The sequence below is a fragment of the Numenius arquata genome, chromosome 1, assembly GCF_964106895.1.
Source record: "Numenius arquata chromosome 1, bNumArq3.hap1.1, whole genome shotgun sequence".
In the NCBI taxonomy this organism is placed as follows: Eukaryota; Metazoa; Chordata; class Aves; order Charadriiformes; family Scolopacidae; genus Numenius; species Numenius arquata.
Window position 1 is genome coordinate 140,080,020 of NC_133576.1, and position 16,688 is coordinate 140,096,707.

General features: G+C 45.8%; 1 protein-coding gene across 4 annotated transcripts in view; it reads right to left on the bottom strand.

The window, feature by feature from the left end:
- Nucleotides 1-16,688, bottom strand: part of RAB6A (RAB6A, member RAS oncogene family) — an 82,490-nt gene that overhangs the window by 18,033 nt on the left and 47,769 nt on the right. For 2 of the 4 annotated variants that reach the window (XM_074159827.1, XM_074159817.1), the window contains 4 exons: nt 9,649-9,702; nt 8,149-8,254; nt 5,989-6,100; nt 3,236-3,329 (listed from right to left, as the gene is read on the bottom strand). In XM_074159827.1, coding sequence (XP_074015928.1) covers nt 3,236-3,329; nt 5,989-6,100; nt 8,149-8,254; nt 9,649-9,702 — 366 coding nt within the window. Of the gene's footprint in view, nt 1-3,235; nt 3,330-5,988; nt 6,101-7,973; nt 8,080-8,148; nt 8,255-9,648; nt 9,703-16,688 lie in introns of all 4 variants that reach the window. The other 2 variants (XM_074159837.1, XM_074159846.1) reach the window with 2 other exon arrangements.

Genomic DNA, 16,688 nt, shown 5'->3' on the forward strand with positions numbered 1-16,688 from the left:
TACGAGAATTAACTTGGACAGTAATTAATCTGCAGACTCGGAATATATTACAGACGAAGTTATCAGTTACAGGAAGGTCAAATTTGCATTCGGCTTATTAAAGAAAGCTTTTATATGGGTTATGGGAAGGGCATCCCTTCTGCAGTTGTACCCGTCCGCTTTCCCATTTCATTGGGGAAGAATCTATATATAAATCTATATATAAATAGCTTTGAAGTTTCTGAAAATCCCAGTCCATGCCTGCAACACAAGGATCAAAAACTCAGAAGAAAAATCCATTTTTAGTGCTTTGTGAATAACCGCTCGTGTCTTTTGTTTTGATATTGTACACAGAGAATGAAGCCACTTCAAAACTGTCCCTTTGTCCCATTCTGACAAGACTTCACCCTATATGAGTTACCCACTCGGATTACGAGGCAGTGATATGTAACAGCCCCGAGTTTTTTAGATATTACTGTTTATTACTGTGAGCGAAGAACAAGAATTGTGTCTCGGAACATCAAATCTTGCATTTAATACAGAAGGAACCAGCCCCCAGGTTCCCACCGCCACTTTTTATTACCAAACCTATTTTCTCACAGAAGTAGTCTTACAGCACGTAACCTGGCAATTAAAATCAGAGGCATAATTTATCTAGACCTCTGTTATACAACTAAGAATTTGCTCTAGAGAGCGTGCAAGCGAGGCTACAGCTACAGAAATGGCTTTACGCTCTGACAATCTCATTAGTACAATCCCCGAACGGCTTCGGCATAAAATACAAAAAAGGCAACGTTCGCTCCTTCATAATGTATTAAATAGAGCTACCATCCTTCGTGATGAAGGCTGTGGTAGCTTTCCGAAGCCCATGTTTTATTAAAACGACAGTATCTTATGCCAAAAGGGACTCCAGGCAACCTATATGAGATTTTCCTACTTATATCCCAAAACATCAGGGTTCCAGCTGGCCCTGGAAGCCACAAAGTACCTTAAAGGCTTGGACACGGACTTCTGGAAACGTGTCAGCAGCTCCCTCAAGGAAAGAGGGAGTATAGAGCTTCATCATCATCATCATTCCTCTCAGCGAGGCAACTGCTCTCAAGCGCACACTCCCTAGTCTAAGTAAACATTAAGGATTCCCACACAGAATCCAAGCCTTAATTACAAGTCTCTGTGTTGTGGCAGGATAATTGGTGGAGCCTGGAACGGAACACTTTCGTGCTTGCTAATGCACTCAGATGCAGTGCTAAGTTAACACGTCTTATTATTCCATTATATAGGGAATAATTTTGCTACTAATATACAAAGTCAAGGGACACTTTAATAATAGACCCTTTAGTCCTGTCTATAACATACCAAGTTGTTTATAACCCCATTTTAGCAACTCCTGATACACTTCTGCACAATCTATTTGTGTTACTATATATATATGCAAAATATTTATGTGATTATATACATACATATATGTGTGTGTGTGTGTTTGCTCTGTGGAGACACCCAAGAATCATAGAACCATCTAGGTTGGAAGAGACCCTTGGGATCATCGAGTCCAACCATCTACCCTACACTACAAAGTTCTTCCCTACACCATATCCCCCAACACCACATCTAAACGGCTCTTAAACTCATCCAGGGATGGAGACTCAACCCCCTCCCTGGGCAGCCTGTTCCAGTGTCTGACCACTCTGTCTGTGAAGAATTTCTTCCTAATGTCCAGTCTAAACCTACCCTGTTGCAGCTTGAAGCCATTCCCTCTCGTTCTATCGCTATTTGCTTGTGAGAAGAGACCAGCACCAACCTCTCTACAACGTCCTTTCAAGTAGTTATGGAGAGGGATGAGGTCACCCCTCAGTCTCCTCTTCCTCAGACTAAACAGTCCCAGCTCCCTCAATCGTTCTTCGTACGATTTATTCTCCAGGCCCTTCACAGAATGAATGTCTTCTACATCTTGCGCTACTGCTTTTCCTCCTACTGTAAGACCAGCTGCCAAATGCTTTAGCGAGTCATGACTCCATATGAGAAATTGCTCCATCAATGAAAAACCAGTATCCCATTAAAGCACTGAGTCAGTGGGGATGTACAGCTCCAGCTCCCCATTCACGACCCGCTAGTAAAGCATATTTGTTTGCATAACTAATAAACTCAAACAAAATCTCTTTCACGTAAACACCAGATCAGTTCCGCAGTGTTTACTACTTCCACCAGTCCACTGTTTGCCAAGTGATTTATCTTCATTATCATTAACACAACTGCTAAAACCACAGCGAGCAGGTCAGAATTTAAAGAGCCGCCGCTCATCTCACAACATAATATCGAATTTTGTTGCAGTTGCATCAGTTCAAAAGACATTTCGCTGCTTTCTCTGGTTCAGAAGCAACTCGTCACCTACCAGAAATAAATAGTTTAGGCTGTCCAAGAACGTTTGCTCACACTTTCAGTGCCTTCCAGCAGAGTGCGAACACCAGTTTACAGAATCACAGAATGATATGGGGTTGGAAGGGACCTCTGGAGACCACCCAGTCCAACCCCCTGCCAGAGCAGGTCCACCCAGAGCAGGTTGCACAGGAACATGTCCAGGTGGGTTCTGAATGTCTCCAGAGAAGGAGACTCCACCACCTCTCTGGGCAGCCTCTTCCAGGGCTCTTCTACCCTCGCAGGAAAGAAGTTCCTCCTCAGGTTTAGGTGGAACTTCTTATGTCCAAGTTTGTGCCCATTACCTCTTGCCCTGTCACTGGGCACCACTGGTGTGGTGATGGGATGGAGCTGTAAGGAGCAGCAAGGGGGTATGAACATCTCCCTCAGTAATTATTCAGCTCCTTGTGGTTGTAACACGTGGTTACACTGTCTCACTGTACAGTGGAAGCATTTTAAGCCACCACATCGCTCCTTGACTGGTTTTGCCCGCATTCATTCACTGGATTGGTATCAGAAACAGCCCTCAGACCTGTGTTTCCCCAATTTTTGGGCTCATGCCTTAATCCCTTCAAACTTAACACCAAATCTGGATTATGAAGAATCCTGTACCCAACAAAGCTTCTTCAATAATTCCTCTTTTCTAAGGGGAAAGAAGTTCCCAGTCATTCGCTGCAAGGTCCTCAGCCGACAGGTCAACCCCGAGATGTTGCGTATGGACTACCAATGTCCCTCTGACACCCTCTGCAAAGGCTTCCCGGTGCCCAGGGAAGTCCCATTTCCACAACAGTGCGCTAATAACAGAGGGAGACTCGAGGCTGGATTCGGTCAACACATCACTCACCTGTTTTACGTTGTATCCTGCTTTTGCACTAGTTTCAATGAACATTACATTCAGCTCTTTGGCTTTTCTTTCTCCTTCCTCAATGGACACTTGTCTGGGGAAGATAACACAGAATTAGGAAAAAAGATAAACAAACAACTGGAAAATTAAGATTTTCGTCTTCAACCCAAGGAGGTGACAGTTTCATTACAGTTCTGAAAGCATTTCATGTTTTTTTCCCTGCATATAAGGGGCTCACATATGCATAAACAATTCTTAATAGGACGTTATAAATCTGAAGTAAAGGTCTGTTAGTGAAGTTTTTCTGAGGAAACAGGAATTTCAATCAAATCCAGAATACTTCCCTATCATGCTTTTGGTTTGCCTTTGTGATTTTTTTACTCATTTGTGTTAAGAACACCATAAACCCAGAATAAGCATCCACACAATGCAGCAAAACCTGAAGATGCACAACTTCTAATAAAAATATTTACGTTTGGCAACTTATGAAAACCTCTGAAGGGTTTTCAAAGGGAAGATGACTTGCAGCTATCATTTTTATCTGAGCAAGTCTATTAAGCATGAATATTTGGAGTGACTTTAGCTCATTCATTCACTGTTGCAGGTTGCGGCTGACGCTCCATTCTCTCACAGAATCACAGAATGATCTGGGGTTGGAAGGGACCTCTGGAGATCATCTAGTCCAAACCCCCTGCCAAAGCAGGCCCACCCAGAGCAGGTCGCACAGGAACGTGTCCAGGTGGGTTCTGAATGTCTCCAGAGACAGAGACTCCACCACCTCTCTGGGCAGCCTCTTCCAGGGCTCGGCCACCATGACCACTAAAATGAGGGCCACTAAAATGATCAGGGGGTTGGAGCACCTCTGCTGTGAGGACAGGCTGAGGGAGCTGGGGTTGTTCAGCCTGGAGAAGAGAAGAGTCCGGGGAGACCTCATAGCGGCCTTCCAGTACCTGAGGGGGGCTACAGGAAGGCTGGGGAGGGTCTGTTTCCAAAGGCCTGCAGTGACAGGACGAGGGGCAATGGCTTTAAGTTGGAGAAGGGGAGATTTAGATTGGATATTAGGAAAAAGTTCTTTACCATGAGGGTGGTGGAACACTGGAACAGGTTGCCCAGGGAGGTGGTTGAGGCCCCTTCCCTTGAGATATTCAAGGTGAAGCTCGACGAGGCCCTGGGCAACCTGGTCTAGTTGGGGGTGTCCCTGCTGACTGCGGGGAGGTCGGACTAGATGACCTTTGGAGGTCCCTTCCGGTCTGGACCAATTATGAATCTATGAATCTATGACATCAGATGCCTCTCTGACGTCTGAACAAGTTGGTGATTGTCTCTCAACTCGTTCACAGCATCGAAACTCGTGCTTAACCAAATAAAATAACTGGCTTAACTGGCCTCAAGTTGTGCCAGGGGAGGTTCAGGCTGGATATTAGGAAAAATTTTTTCACTGAAAGGGTTATCAGACGTTGGAATGGGCTGCCCAGGGAGGTGGTTGAGGCACCATCCCTGGAAGTGTTCAAAAGACAGGCTGACACAGTGCTGGGACACATGGTTTATTTCACTGAATTTCACTGAATTTTTAGAGTTGGAAGGGACCATAAAGATCATCTAGTCCAACTCCCCTGCTGAAGCAGGATTGCCCAGAGCATGTCAGAGCATGTTACTCAGGACTGCATCCAGGCGGGTCTTGAAAATCTCCAGAGAAGGGGACTCCACACCCTCCCTGGGCAGCCTGTTCCAGGGCTCTGCCACCCTCACCGTGAAGAAGTTTTTTTGAGTGGAACCTCCTGTGTTCCAGCTTGTGCCCGTCGCCCCTCGTCCTCTCACTGGCAACCACTGAAAAGAGTCTGGCTCCCTCCTCCTTCAACCCACCCTTTAGATACTTATAAGCATTGATAAGGTCTCCCCTCAGCCTTCTCTTCTCCAGGCTAAAGAGTCCCAGCTCTCTCAGCCTTTCTTCATAAGGGAGATGCTCCAATCCTTGAATCATCTTTGTTGCCCTTCGCTGGACTCTTTCCAGTAGTTCCCTATCCCTCTTGAATTGGGGAGCCCAGAACTGGATGCAGTATTCCAGTTGTGGCCTCACCAGTGCAGAGTAGAGGGGGAGAATGACTTCCCTCCACCTACTGGCCACACTCTTCCCTATGCAGCCCAGGATTCCATTGGCCTTCCTGGCCACAAGAGCACACTGCTTGCTCATTGTCATTTTGCTGTCTACCAGGACCCCCAGATCTTTCTCTTCAGAACTTGACTCCAGCAGGTCCACCCCTAACCTGTATTGGTGCCTGACATTCTTCTTCCCCAGGTGCAGGACCCTACACTTTTCCCTGTCGAACCTCTCCAGCCTGTCCAGGTCTCTCTGGATGGCAGCACGGCCCTCCGGGGTGTCAGCCACCCCTCCCAGTTTGGTATCATCAGCAAACTTGCTGAGGATACACATGGTCCCCTCGTCCAGGTCGCTGATGAATATGTTGAACAGTGATGGTGTTGCATTTTGTTGTTTTGTGGGTGTTTATTTTTGTCAGTTGGGTTGATGGTTGGACAAGATGATCTTGAAGGTCCCTTCCAACCTAGAAGATTCTGTGATTCTGTGAAATGAGTTTTAAAATTGAGATTTCTCTAGTCACAGCCACTTCCCGCATCGTTAAAACAAGCTTGAGCATTTTGGGAAAAAAATAAATACAAGTGTTCTTTTTAAAACAGTTGTCTGTTAGAAAACAGTAAATTAAGAAAAGCATTTGAAAGATACTATTCCTCCATACCTCTTATCTGCTAGGTCTGTTTTATTTCCCACCAGCATAATGATGACATCGCTGCCCCTTTCCGTTCTGACATCATCAATCCATTTTGTTGTTTGCTGGAAGGAGTTTACATCTGACAGAGAACAGCGGAGAGGATTATCACCGCGGGTATTCTTCACAGGTCACCAGTAAATACATCTCTTAAGTCTTAAATAAAAGCTTCATATACTCTGGAATTGGCGTAATAGGGTGATGAAGAATCAGCAAGTGAAACCCTAAGTCTCCCACGCTTAAGTACATGAAAACTTTGGCATTAACTTAAAAAACCCCCTTCGTTACAGGTGAATTCAAAGCCAGGGAGTGAACTGAGATGATCTATAATATGGTTTTGAAAGCATCTAAAATGAGAAGTCTTATCACTGTGTTTTAAACCTTTTTTTTTTTTTTTAGTTCAATATAAAATATTTTATATAGAGAACGGGGCTTAATGCGATATCGCATTCTACGCTGCTCACGGCTTGTGCGTCTACAGCAAGAGGTTCCTACAGTTTCGTTGCTTCTCAAAAGTACTTAATACCAGCTACACGTTTTGTACAGATTAATTAATTTCTACTTGCTGGGGTTTAGGATAGGAAATATCAGGGTTATCCAACATACTTGCAACTCCTGTATCATTGACTGGCGAGTTCAAAAGAGTTTCCAAATCATTTGCATAGAACCAAAAATCCAAATTTAACCTATCCACAGCCATTTTTTTCTTAATGATACATCCCTAAAAGCTGCAAGGTAAGAATTTTGGGAAGCTTTCCTGACCTAATGAGACATTACGGCGTTTCAAAAGTTGCATCCCGTGAGGAAAACCTACACAAAAAGCATCTGAGCTGCCAATGTAGTAAAAAAAAAAAGGGTGGGGGGGGATTCTGCAGCAGTTCTTGATGAGTATTGATTTTTTTTTAATGGCTTCTACTGCATAGTAATATATCGTACGCCGGACAGCCAAGACTCGATCGTTTGCCAGCGTCTTAATTCTTCTCTTTCCCACTTGGTAATATTGAATTTGCTAGGTCAGTAAAAAAAAATTCAAAGTTCACAGGTAACCTGTAATTTTAGCTGAAACGAAAGTGCTATTTTTAACAATTAAAGCTTTTCTAGGTAAATCCCATATTCCTGCTGTTATCTTCTAGTGTTTATAAATCAAAGGAACTAGTGCTTTTGCGTTTGTATAGAATGAGGCCATTGCTCTCAGTCAATTCCGCTTTAGAACTGAAAGCGTCTGAAGGTTTTAGTTCTCCTGAAACAACATTTCTGTTCTTTGTAAGTACAGCAAACTAGTAAGTTAGGGGGCTCTGGACTGAGGGGAGGGACAGAAGGAGAAGAGCTGAAAAAGCACTAATATTTTAGTTCACAAAAATGTACATACCTTAGTAAGAAATGGAAAGAGCAATTGTTAAAGGGTAAGGGCTTAGTAGTAAGTTTTACATATTGCAAAATGTGAAAGTGACTGATTCAAATGAAAATGTGATGTTAATGCATTTTTCCCCCCAGCCCATGCCCAGATATTTTATTTTTGGGGAGGGGGGGGGAGGGAGGAGGGAGGGAGAGCAAATGGAGTGAAGCAAGCTCCGGCTATCAGTGCAAAGTCTCTAATTTAAGAATTCCGATAACTATGAACATGATTCAGGTGTTTGAGACCAAAAGTCATAGGTGATATTACGATCAAAAAAGCAAATGAAAGAGGGGAAAAGTGCAACGAGACCAGCCAGGACTCAAGGCTTCGGGAGGATGCAACAGGGAAGGGTTACAAAACGATGTCGTTTGTAAAACAGATTCTACGTGACAAGGGCAGCGATGGGGTAGTTTAAAACTCGACAACAATAAAAGAAAAGGTGGGGGTTTTTATTCATGCCAGGATGAAGAACAAGCAGATGAGTGCGATAGGACATGCAAAGCTAGGCTAAAGGATGAAAGGGGCAGAGTATTAGAAATGCAGAATTCCCCCCACTCACTTGTGATATCATAAACAACAACTGCAACAGTGGAGTCACGAATGTAGCTAGGAATCAAGCTCCTGAACCGTTCTTGACCTGCTGTGTCCCATAATTGCAACCGTACCTAACAAAATCAGTCAAACAAGCAAGAAAAATAAGAAAAAAAAGGTCAAACCCAGTGCAATATACCTACTTGTGATATCGTAAACTACTACAGCAGCGGCAGAGTCACGGATGTAACTGGGAATGAGGCTACGGAAACGTTCCTGACCCGCAGTATCCCACAGCTGCAACCTGATCTGTGGGCGGGAGAAAATTAAAAAAGCCAAACTGCCACTAAAAATAAAAGAGTAAAGAAATTTTACTGTTGTTTTTTTTTTTTTTTTTTTTAAAAAAAAAAAAAAGCTAAATAAAAAAGTATAAAACTCATGCAGGAGATGACTGGGGACTGGGAGCAGCAGCACACTGTCTCCTCCTCTGCAGCGATCTCGCCCAAGCGCTGCCAGTAGCCAAACCGGTATTTGTGCACCTAATCTTGCCTTTCCACTGGTTTTGTTTTTTAAAAAAACACTTCCCTGCCAAAAGGGGGAGAAATAGAACGGCTCGGCTTTCAAACCGAGAGGACCGACAAGGCAAACGTTCACCTGCAGTTCTGCCTACACAAGGTTTTCGTGCTCTGCTGCTAATCCTTTCCTCGGGACTCGCACGCGTCACCTCCAGCAGCCTGGAGGACGGTTGGTGGTGGAAGAATCTGACCACACATCGTAATTCTAAAAGAAGAGCTTTCGGCTGCTGGCAGAGCCCTGCAAAAGCTACCAAAGGGAATTTTTCGAGGAGTATAAAATGCTAGTTATTATCTATATTTAAGCCTTAGCCCCACTGCAGAGTAACATGCGCACAGATGAGGTCGAACGTCTCTTACCATCAAGGTTCTGAAAGAAAAAGCAAGATAAACTACAAGCAACACATACGGCAAGATGCGCAAGGGCCACTTCTGCTTTGGGAAGAACATCCCATCGCTCGAGCGTTTTCAAAGCAATCACATTTATTGTGGGTTCCTACAATACCAAAAGCTTATGCAGCACTGCACAATTTGCCTCTGCAAATAGCTCAGCGGCTGAATTTCTTAATTAAGAATCTGAGCTCATTTTAAACCACGGAGTTGCTTCCACAGAGGAGTGATTTCATTTCAGGGACTGAAGCTGCACCAAGCTAAGAAAACAAGTAACGTTTGTGGATTATTACAGAAGGCAACCTGCTTTTTAAACAAGTAATATTAAGAACTACTGAGCTAGCTATTAACTGGCAGCTTTTGACAATTTGTATTTTAGCCTTCTGTCTCGTGACACAAAAAAATGAAGGGGTTAAAGGGTGGTTCCCTTCTCCAAATTCCCACCATCAAACCCTCTGGATCATCTCTTTTCCTTCAAGGAGGATGACACCATAGCAACCTTCTGCCGCTTGTAAAATGGCACTCATGAGCCCTCCAGAGAGGAACCAAATGGTGATTTCCCGTTTCCCCAAACAGAGAAAGGAGCTGTTTCCACGGCACTTGTCAGTCTGGAAGCAGCTGGTAGATGAAGGCTCAGCCTGTACTTCCAAGTGATCTCAGAACCGGGGGCTGCACAATGACAGCAGATGCCGCTCCTCAGTCCTACTGTACATAGAGAAGCGCAACAAAAGTCTTACTCACTGTTCGATCCTCCAAATACATGGTTTTCGATAAGAAGTCAATGCCAATTGTTGCCTGTAAAAAAAATGGAAAAAAACAACACCTCTTAAATTAAATGTCAGAACTGTAGTGATTTTCAGGGGAGTGAGAATTACTGCCGCATCAGAATTCAGCACCTGTAGCGGATCTGAAAGAAAAATATGTTGGTTTTCTTACTTTCAGGATGTAACTCTACGTATAAGATTCAACAGGCAGTTTCATAGAAGCACAGAATGGTTTGGGTGGGAAGAGACCTTAAAGATCAGCCAGGTCCAACCCCCCTGCCATGGGCAGGGACACCTCCCACCAGACCAGGTTGCTCAAAGCCCCATCCAACCTGGCCTTGAACCCCTCCAGGGATGGGGCAGCCACAGCTTCTCGGGGCAACCTGGGCCAGGCTCTCACCACCCTTCTTCCCCACATCTCATCTCCATCTCCCCTCTTTCAGTGTCAAACCCTTCCCCCTTGTCCTATGGCTCCCCTTCCTCATCCAGAGTCCCTCCCCACCTTTCCTGGAGCCTCCCCTTTAGGGACCGGAAGGGGCTCCAAGGTCTCCCCGGAGCCTTCTCTTCTCCAGGCTGAACCCCCCCAACTCTCTCAGCCTGTCCTCCCAGCAGAGGGGCTCCAGCCCTCCCAGCATTTCCGTGGCCTCCTCTGGCCCCACTCCAACAGGTCCATGTCCTTCTCCTGTTGGTGGCCCCAGAGCTGGAGGCAGCACTGGGGGGGGGGGTGTCTCCCCAGAGCGGAGCAGAGGGGCAGAATCCCCCCCCCCTCGCCCTGCTGGCCACGCTGCTGGGGATGCAACCCAGGATGCAGGGGGCTTTCTAGGCTGCGAGCCTTAATATCCATAACCAGAACAGCATCCTAAAGCACAAGAAGTTGTTAACCTTAACTTCAGTTTACGCATATTGAGAGTTTAATCCACACATTCATATGGCTATCAGGAAGGATTTTTATGCCCATGACCTATGTTAGTGTACATCAGCTGAACCAGGACATATGGGCACACTGTATTCTTCCTGACTGCCAAATATCTTAACGTATCTTAACTTTAAGCCTTTTTCATTAAGGCGAAGGCGGACACCTTCACATCAGCTGCAACACAACAGCGTGTGCACGCACATGGCCCCCCAACCATCGTTAAAGCTCAATTAATACTAAAGCTCACTGCAGCGTAACTGCATCCAAGTTTCTAGACGCTAGTGGGAGCTTTGCATAGAACATCCTCGGATGCGTTTAAGAGAAAGAGCAAAGCACTGTCGAAAGCTGCTTCTTAAATACATGATCTTCCCCCCCATTTTTCAAGGCTGCAGTGAGGGTGAATCCAAGCTCTAGGAGTTCGTTTGCAGCAGGGATAGGACCAAGCTGACCTGCTGGGGCTTCAGCAGGACACTGAGCATCCCAGGCAGCTGGACCACTCAGCAGCATCAATAGAGCCTGGAAAACGTTCCAAACAAATTGATTTCAAAAGAAAAAAAAAAAAGAATGCCCAACAGGTAAGAGTTATCAGCTTGGGCAAAGGGGCTTGATACAACCTCTTCCCTGCTCTCCCGCCCTGAAGTAGGTATTTCTAACGGGGACTCTATTTTACTGTATATATTCCATATTGTTAGACTGCTATTATGCCCTCCCTATACATCCCCATAATTAATTCCTTATATTCTGCCAGATATTTTACGTGGTTGGAATAAAGAATAGAGCCAGCCAGCCTGCTTGTGAGCAATACATGAAAACCAGCTGCAAAAGAATTTAAAAAAACAAAAAAGCTGAACTGAACAATCCAAACTGAATTTCCATTTGCAACCAAACATAACATGTCAGAAAACAACCTTTCCTGGCTGGATGAGGACAGCAGATCTGGAGTACCAGAGATGCATACGGGAAAAATAAATAGCGATGGATCCCAGGATAGCTCCCCAGTGATTTTTCTAACCTGTCATCAGGAACTGGCAGCCCAGAAAGCCAACCCCATCCTGGCCTGCATCAAGAGAAGTGTGGCCAGCAGGTCGCGGGAGGTGATTCTACCCCTCTACTCTGTGCTCGTGAGACCCCACCTGGAATATTGTGTCCAGCTTTGGAGTCCTCAACACAGGAAGGACATGGACCTGTTGGAACGGGTCCAGCGGAGGGCCACGAAGATGATCAGAGGGCTGGAGCACCTCCCCTATGAAGACAGACTGAGAGAGCTGGGGTTGTTCAGCCTGGAGAAGAGAAGGCTCCGGGGAGACCTCAGAGCAGCCTTCCAATATCTGAAGGGAGCCTCCAGGAGAGCCGGAGAGGGACTCTTTGTCAGGAGCTGGAGTGACAGGACAAGGGGTAACGGTTTTAAATTGGAAGAGGGGAGATTTAGATGAGATATTAGGAGGAAATTCTTTCCTGTGAGGGTGGTGAAGCACTGGAACAGGTTGCCCAGGGAAGCTGTGGCTGCCCCATCCCTGGAAGTGTTTAAGGCCAGGCTGGATGGGGCTTTGAGCAACCTGCTCTAGTGGAGGTGTCCCTGCCCATGGCAGGGGGGTTGGAACTCCATGATCTTTAAGGTCCCTTCCAACTCTAACCATTCTATGATTCTATGATGCTATCTACGATTACCAGTCCAGAGAGATGATACTGAAACTGTCAGGCGAATATGAAAAGCCCTCAAAAGACTAATGCAACAACATGCGTCCCTTCTGCTTTTGTTTTCCATTGTTTTGGCAGAGGATACTCCTCGGAAGATTGCCTCAAAGATGCTTCTGTTTTCCCTTGTGTTTATTTGATTTCACTCTACAGAAGAAAAGCTACAAATCCCCTAAAATCTGACAGCATATATCCAAGTCAGGATCCCATTCTGGCTGACAAACTGCTGGAGACTCGGGTTTTTCTCTGCTCTCGGTAGGAGCTGGAACATCAGCTGCAAAGCTCGAAACCTGCCTCAGCCTGTACTTCATGCCATCCCTCCTACTCAGCTGCGTGGCAGCGAGAGCGCCGAAGCTCCCGAGCTGCCATAAGAAATCTCCGGATGCCTGGGGAAAATGCAAGTGCCACCCAAAAACTCATCGGGACAGTGAGATTCCTGCACTTGAACACTCAAAGGCACAGGAATTGCAACAAAACTTATTTTAGATCCAGGCAATGAAAATATTTGTGCTCATCACGTTGAGAAGAACACATGGGAGGTCTGTTACTTTCAAGTTGTGAATTGGCTCTTGACCTAAGGCCCCACAAGCTTTAAGAATTGCATGGGATAACTTAAAATCAAATATATTTGTCCACCTGGACTGTTGTGACCATATCACGATGGTACAGAGAAGCAGCAGATGCCAAGGAGAAGATTCGGGCACTCTAAATCCCGGACTTTCACTAGAACAGGTAACATCCAAAGAGGCATTTTGTCACAATTCTGACAAAAGGAGCAAAAAAGCTTGGGGGATCAGTTGTAAAGAAATCAGAAAATGGTTTGGGTTGGAAGGAACCTTAAAGATCATGGACAGTGGGATAGAGTGCACCCTCAGCAAGTTTGCCGACGACACCAAGCTCGGTGGCGCGGTCGACACGCTGGAGGGAAGGGATGCCATCCAGAGGGACCTGGACAGGCTGGAGAGGTGGGCTCATGCAAATCGCATGAAGTTCAACCAGGCCAAGTGCAGGGTCCTGCACCTGGGACGTGGCAATCCCAGGCACAACTCCAGGTTGGGCGGAAAACGGCTGGAGAGCAGCCCTGAGGAGAAGGACTTGGGGGTGTTGGTGGATGAGAAGCTCAACATGAGCCGGCAATGTGCGCTGGCAGCCCAGAAAGCCAACCCCATCCTGGGCTGCATCCCCAGCAGCGTGGCCAGCAGGGCAAGGGGGGGATTCTGCCCCTCTGCTCCGCTCTGGGGAGACCCCACCTGGAATACTGTGTCCAGCTTTGGAGTCCTCAACACAGGAAGGACATGGACCTGTTGGAAGGGGTCCAGCGGAGGGCCACGAAGCTGATCAGAGGGCAGGAGCACCTCCCCTATGAAGACAGGCTGAGAGAGCTGGGGTTGTTCAGCCTGGAGAAGAGAAGGCTCCGGGGAGACCTCACAGCAGCCTTCCAATATCTGAAGGGAGCCTCCAGGAGAGCCGGAGAGGGACTCTTTGTCAGGAGATGTAGTGACAGCACAAGGGGTAATGGTTTTAAATTGGAAGAGGGGAGATTTAGATGAGATATTAGGAGGAAATTCTTTCCTGTGAGGGTGGTGAAGCACTGGAACAGGTTGCCCAGGGAAGCTGTGGCTGCCCCATCCCTGGAAGTGTTTAAGGCCAGGCTGGATGGGGCTTTGAGCAACCTGCTCTAGTGGAGGTGTCCCTGCCCATGGCAGGGGGGTTGGAACTCCATGATCTTTAAGGTCCCTTCCAACTCTAACCATTCTATGATTCTATTTTATAGGCTATACTTGCTGACACGGAATTACCCACGACTATGCCAGGAAGCCTGAGGCAAAGCAAGAACCTGAATTATCTTTAAAGTCACAAGCCAGGGTTTCAACTCAACTCCGTCTTCCCTCTCCCTTCCTCCAAGAGGCTGAAGGTAAAGGGAAAGCGTGGCCTATAATTCTCCTCTTGCGTAACACACACAGCATCATCGTGTTTGCCAACGTTGGTCTTTCATTATACATCACACACGGTGCCGCAGAACAAGGAGGAAAAAAAAAAAAAATTAATCTTTCCCAGCACGTCCACGGAGAGGAATGATTCCTGGTAAAATAAACGCCACCAATGGCATGATTTTATTTCAGGTGTTTGGGTTTCCTTGACACAGTACAGCGAGTTCTTGTTTGATTCACAGGGCGGCTTTGACAAAAACAGCTTATTAATAAGCTACGGGCAACAGCTGAATTCCTCTTATCTAGCAGCAAGCAAAAGAAAACTAATGCACGGCACAGATTTTATTAAAAGGCAGCTTTCTATTTTTACCGACTGAACACAAAAAACCCTTGTTCAAATGATAGGTTGTGGCAGCTTTCAGAAAATATGCATTCAAAATTTATCAGAAATGTCCAGAACGAGCAAATCATCCATCAAGTAACCTACAGCTCCACTTAACCACCTATAGGGTTTGATATGCGTTATCATTCAAGTACCTGGCTTTGAGAGGTCTCTATATAATCCCGGGCATTGAGAAATCTATATTCTGGTTTGACACCAACACGTAGCGTGATTTTGGCCAAATTACTGGAGCTTTTATGACTCATTCTTTTCTTCCAGCTATAGCAAAATAGGACATATCGCCCTACCTCAGTCATGACTTCAGTAAAATTGAGGTCTTTGGATGAATGACATTATACCAAGCACGTCACCACCCAAACTACGCGCACACCAACGATAGCTAAATTGAAGCTATCTTGTAAGCCCTTAAGATTTCTTACTGTTCTAAGTCCCACTCATTCATTTTGTAATTATTTAGGATATTATTATGTCAGACCAGCTTCCCATGGAGACAACTACATTATCATAAAGCACAGAGGGTCAAACCTCTTCAAGAAAGAACTAGGATTCAAGCTCCGGAGAGAAAAGGAGCAGACCTGAAAGAAAAATACTGTGGGAAAAAAAGAACCCAGATTAAATAAACTGCATTCACATGTCCATGTAATTACAGCGGGTAGGATTTGAAAGGATGTTTGCTCCCGCGGGAGCAATGATGTGTACTCTAGCCCTCCTACACCATGGAAGCTTTGCTTCTCCCGTAGTTAAGTGAGAACTTGCATCTCATTCTACCCAACTTGCCGAGCAGCAGAAATGAGAACTACTCGACAAGCAGGAGGGAAATCACCAAGAGGTAAAGAGATTTAAACAAGATACTTGGATAGACACTAAGTAACAGAAGAGGCACAATGCTTTTCTTCTTTTTTTCCCATTACCTCCTCCTCCCACCCCCCTAAAAAACCCTTCACGTTCATCAAGGAACCGATTTTTCTCAGCTTGGTGTATTCAGAGCATCACCAACTATAACCAAGTCATGAAACATGTTCCGCTTGGAGAAGACACGCTTTATGAAGCCAAAGTACTTTTATAGCTTGCCACCTTTTCAAGCTCATCCTAAATTCTGGGAGTGGGCAACACTATTCTTAGAACAATTCTCCTAGAATCTAGACAAGTTACTGTGCGTCAACTGGAACTGATTTGTCACCAAACACGAAGCAGTGAGGAGGCTGCAGGGCCGGTGGGAATAAAAGACAACCACTGCTTCAGCCCCGGGTCTTGAAAATCTCCAGAGAAGGGGACTCCACAACCTCCCTGGGCAGCCTGTTCCAGGGCTCTGGCACCCTCACCGTGAAGAAGTTTCTCCTCATATTTGAACGGAACTTCCCATGTTCCAGCTTGTGCCCGTTGCCCCTCATCCTATTGCTGGCAACCACTGAAAAGAGTCCAGCTCCATCCTCCTTCAACCCACCCTTTAGGTACTTGTAAACATAGATAAGGTCTCCCCTCAGCCTTCTCTTCTCCAGGCTAAAGAGCCCCAGCTCTTTGAGCCTTTCCTCGTAAGGGAGATGCTCCAATCCCTTAATCATCTTAGTTGCCCTACGTTGGACTCTCTCCAGTAGTTCCCTGTCTCTCTTGAACTGGGGAGCCCAGAACTGGACGTAGTATTCCAGTTGTGGCCTCTTTGTTCCAGTAAACGGCATAAAATAGCCTCCTAAAGAACGTCCAGTCTTAAAATCCACTCCTTTCTGCTCCGCAAGTCCCTGTTCATCCCACAGCAGAACCTCTTTGCAGCTCTTAAGAGGCAGGTACCTGTTACATTTTCCCCACAGAGGCATTAGACCTGACACGATTTGGTAGCAAATGGTGGAAAACAAACACCCTGGTAGATGGAAAAAATGCTGTTTTTTGGGAATACCTACGAATGCCATCCTTTCGAGCTCATCTCGGGGCGAGTAGCAGATAAGCTGCTCGAGCGGAATCTAACACTGAAATGCCATTTTGAAAGATTATTAAAATACAAAGCTTGAAAGATTTTACAGTTAAGAAATTTTCAGTGTCCCAACCCTTTATCCGCCGCAATCAAATGGGTTCTTCCC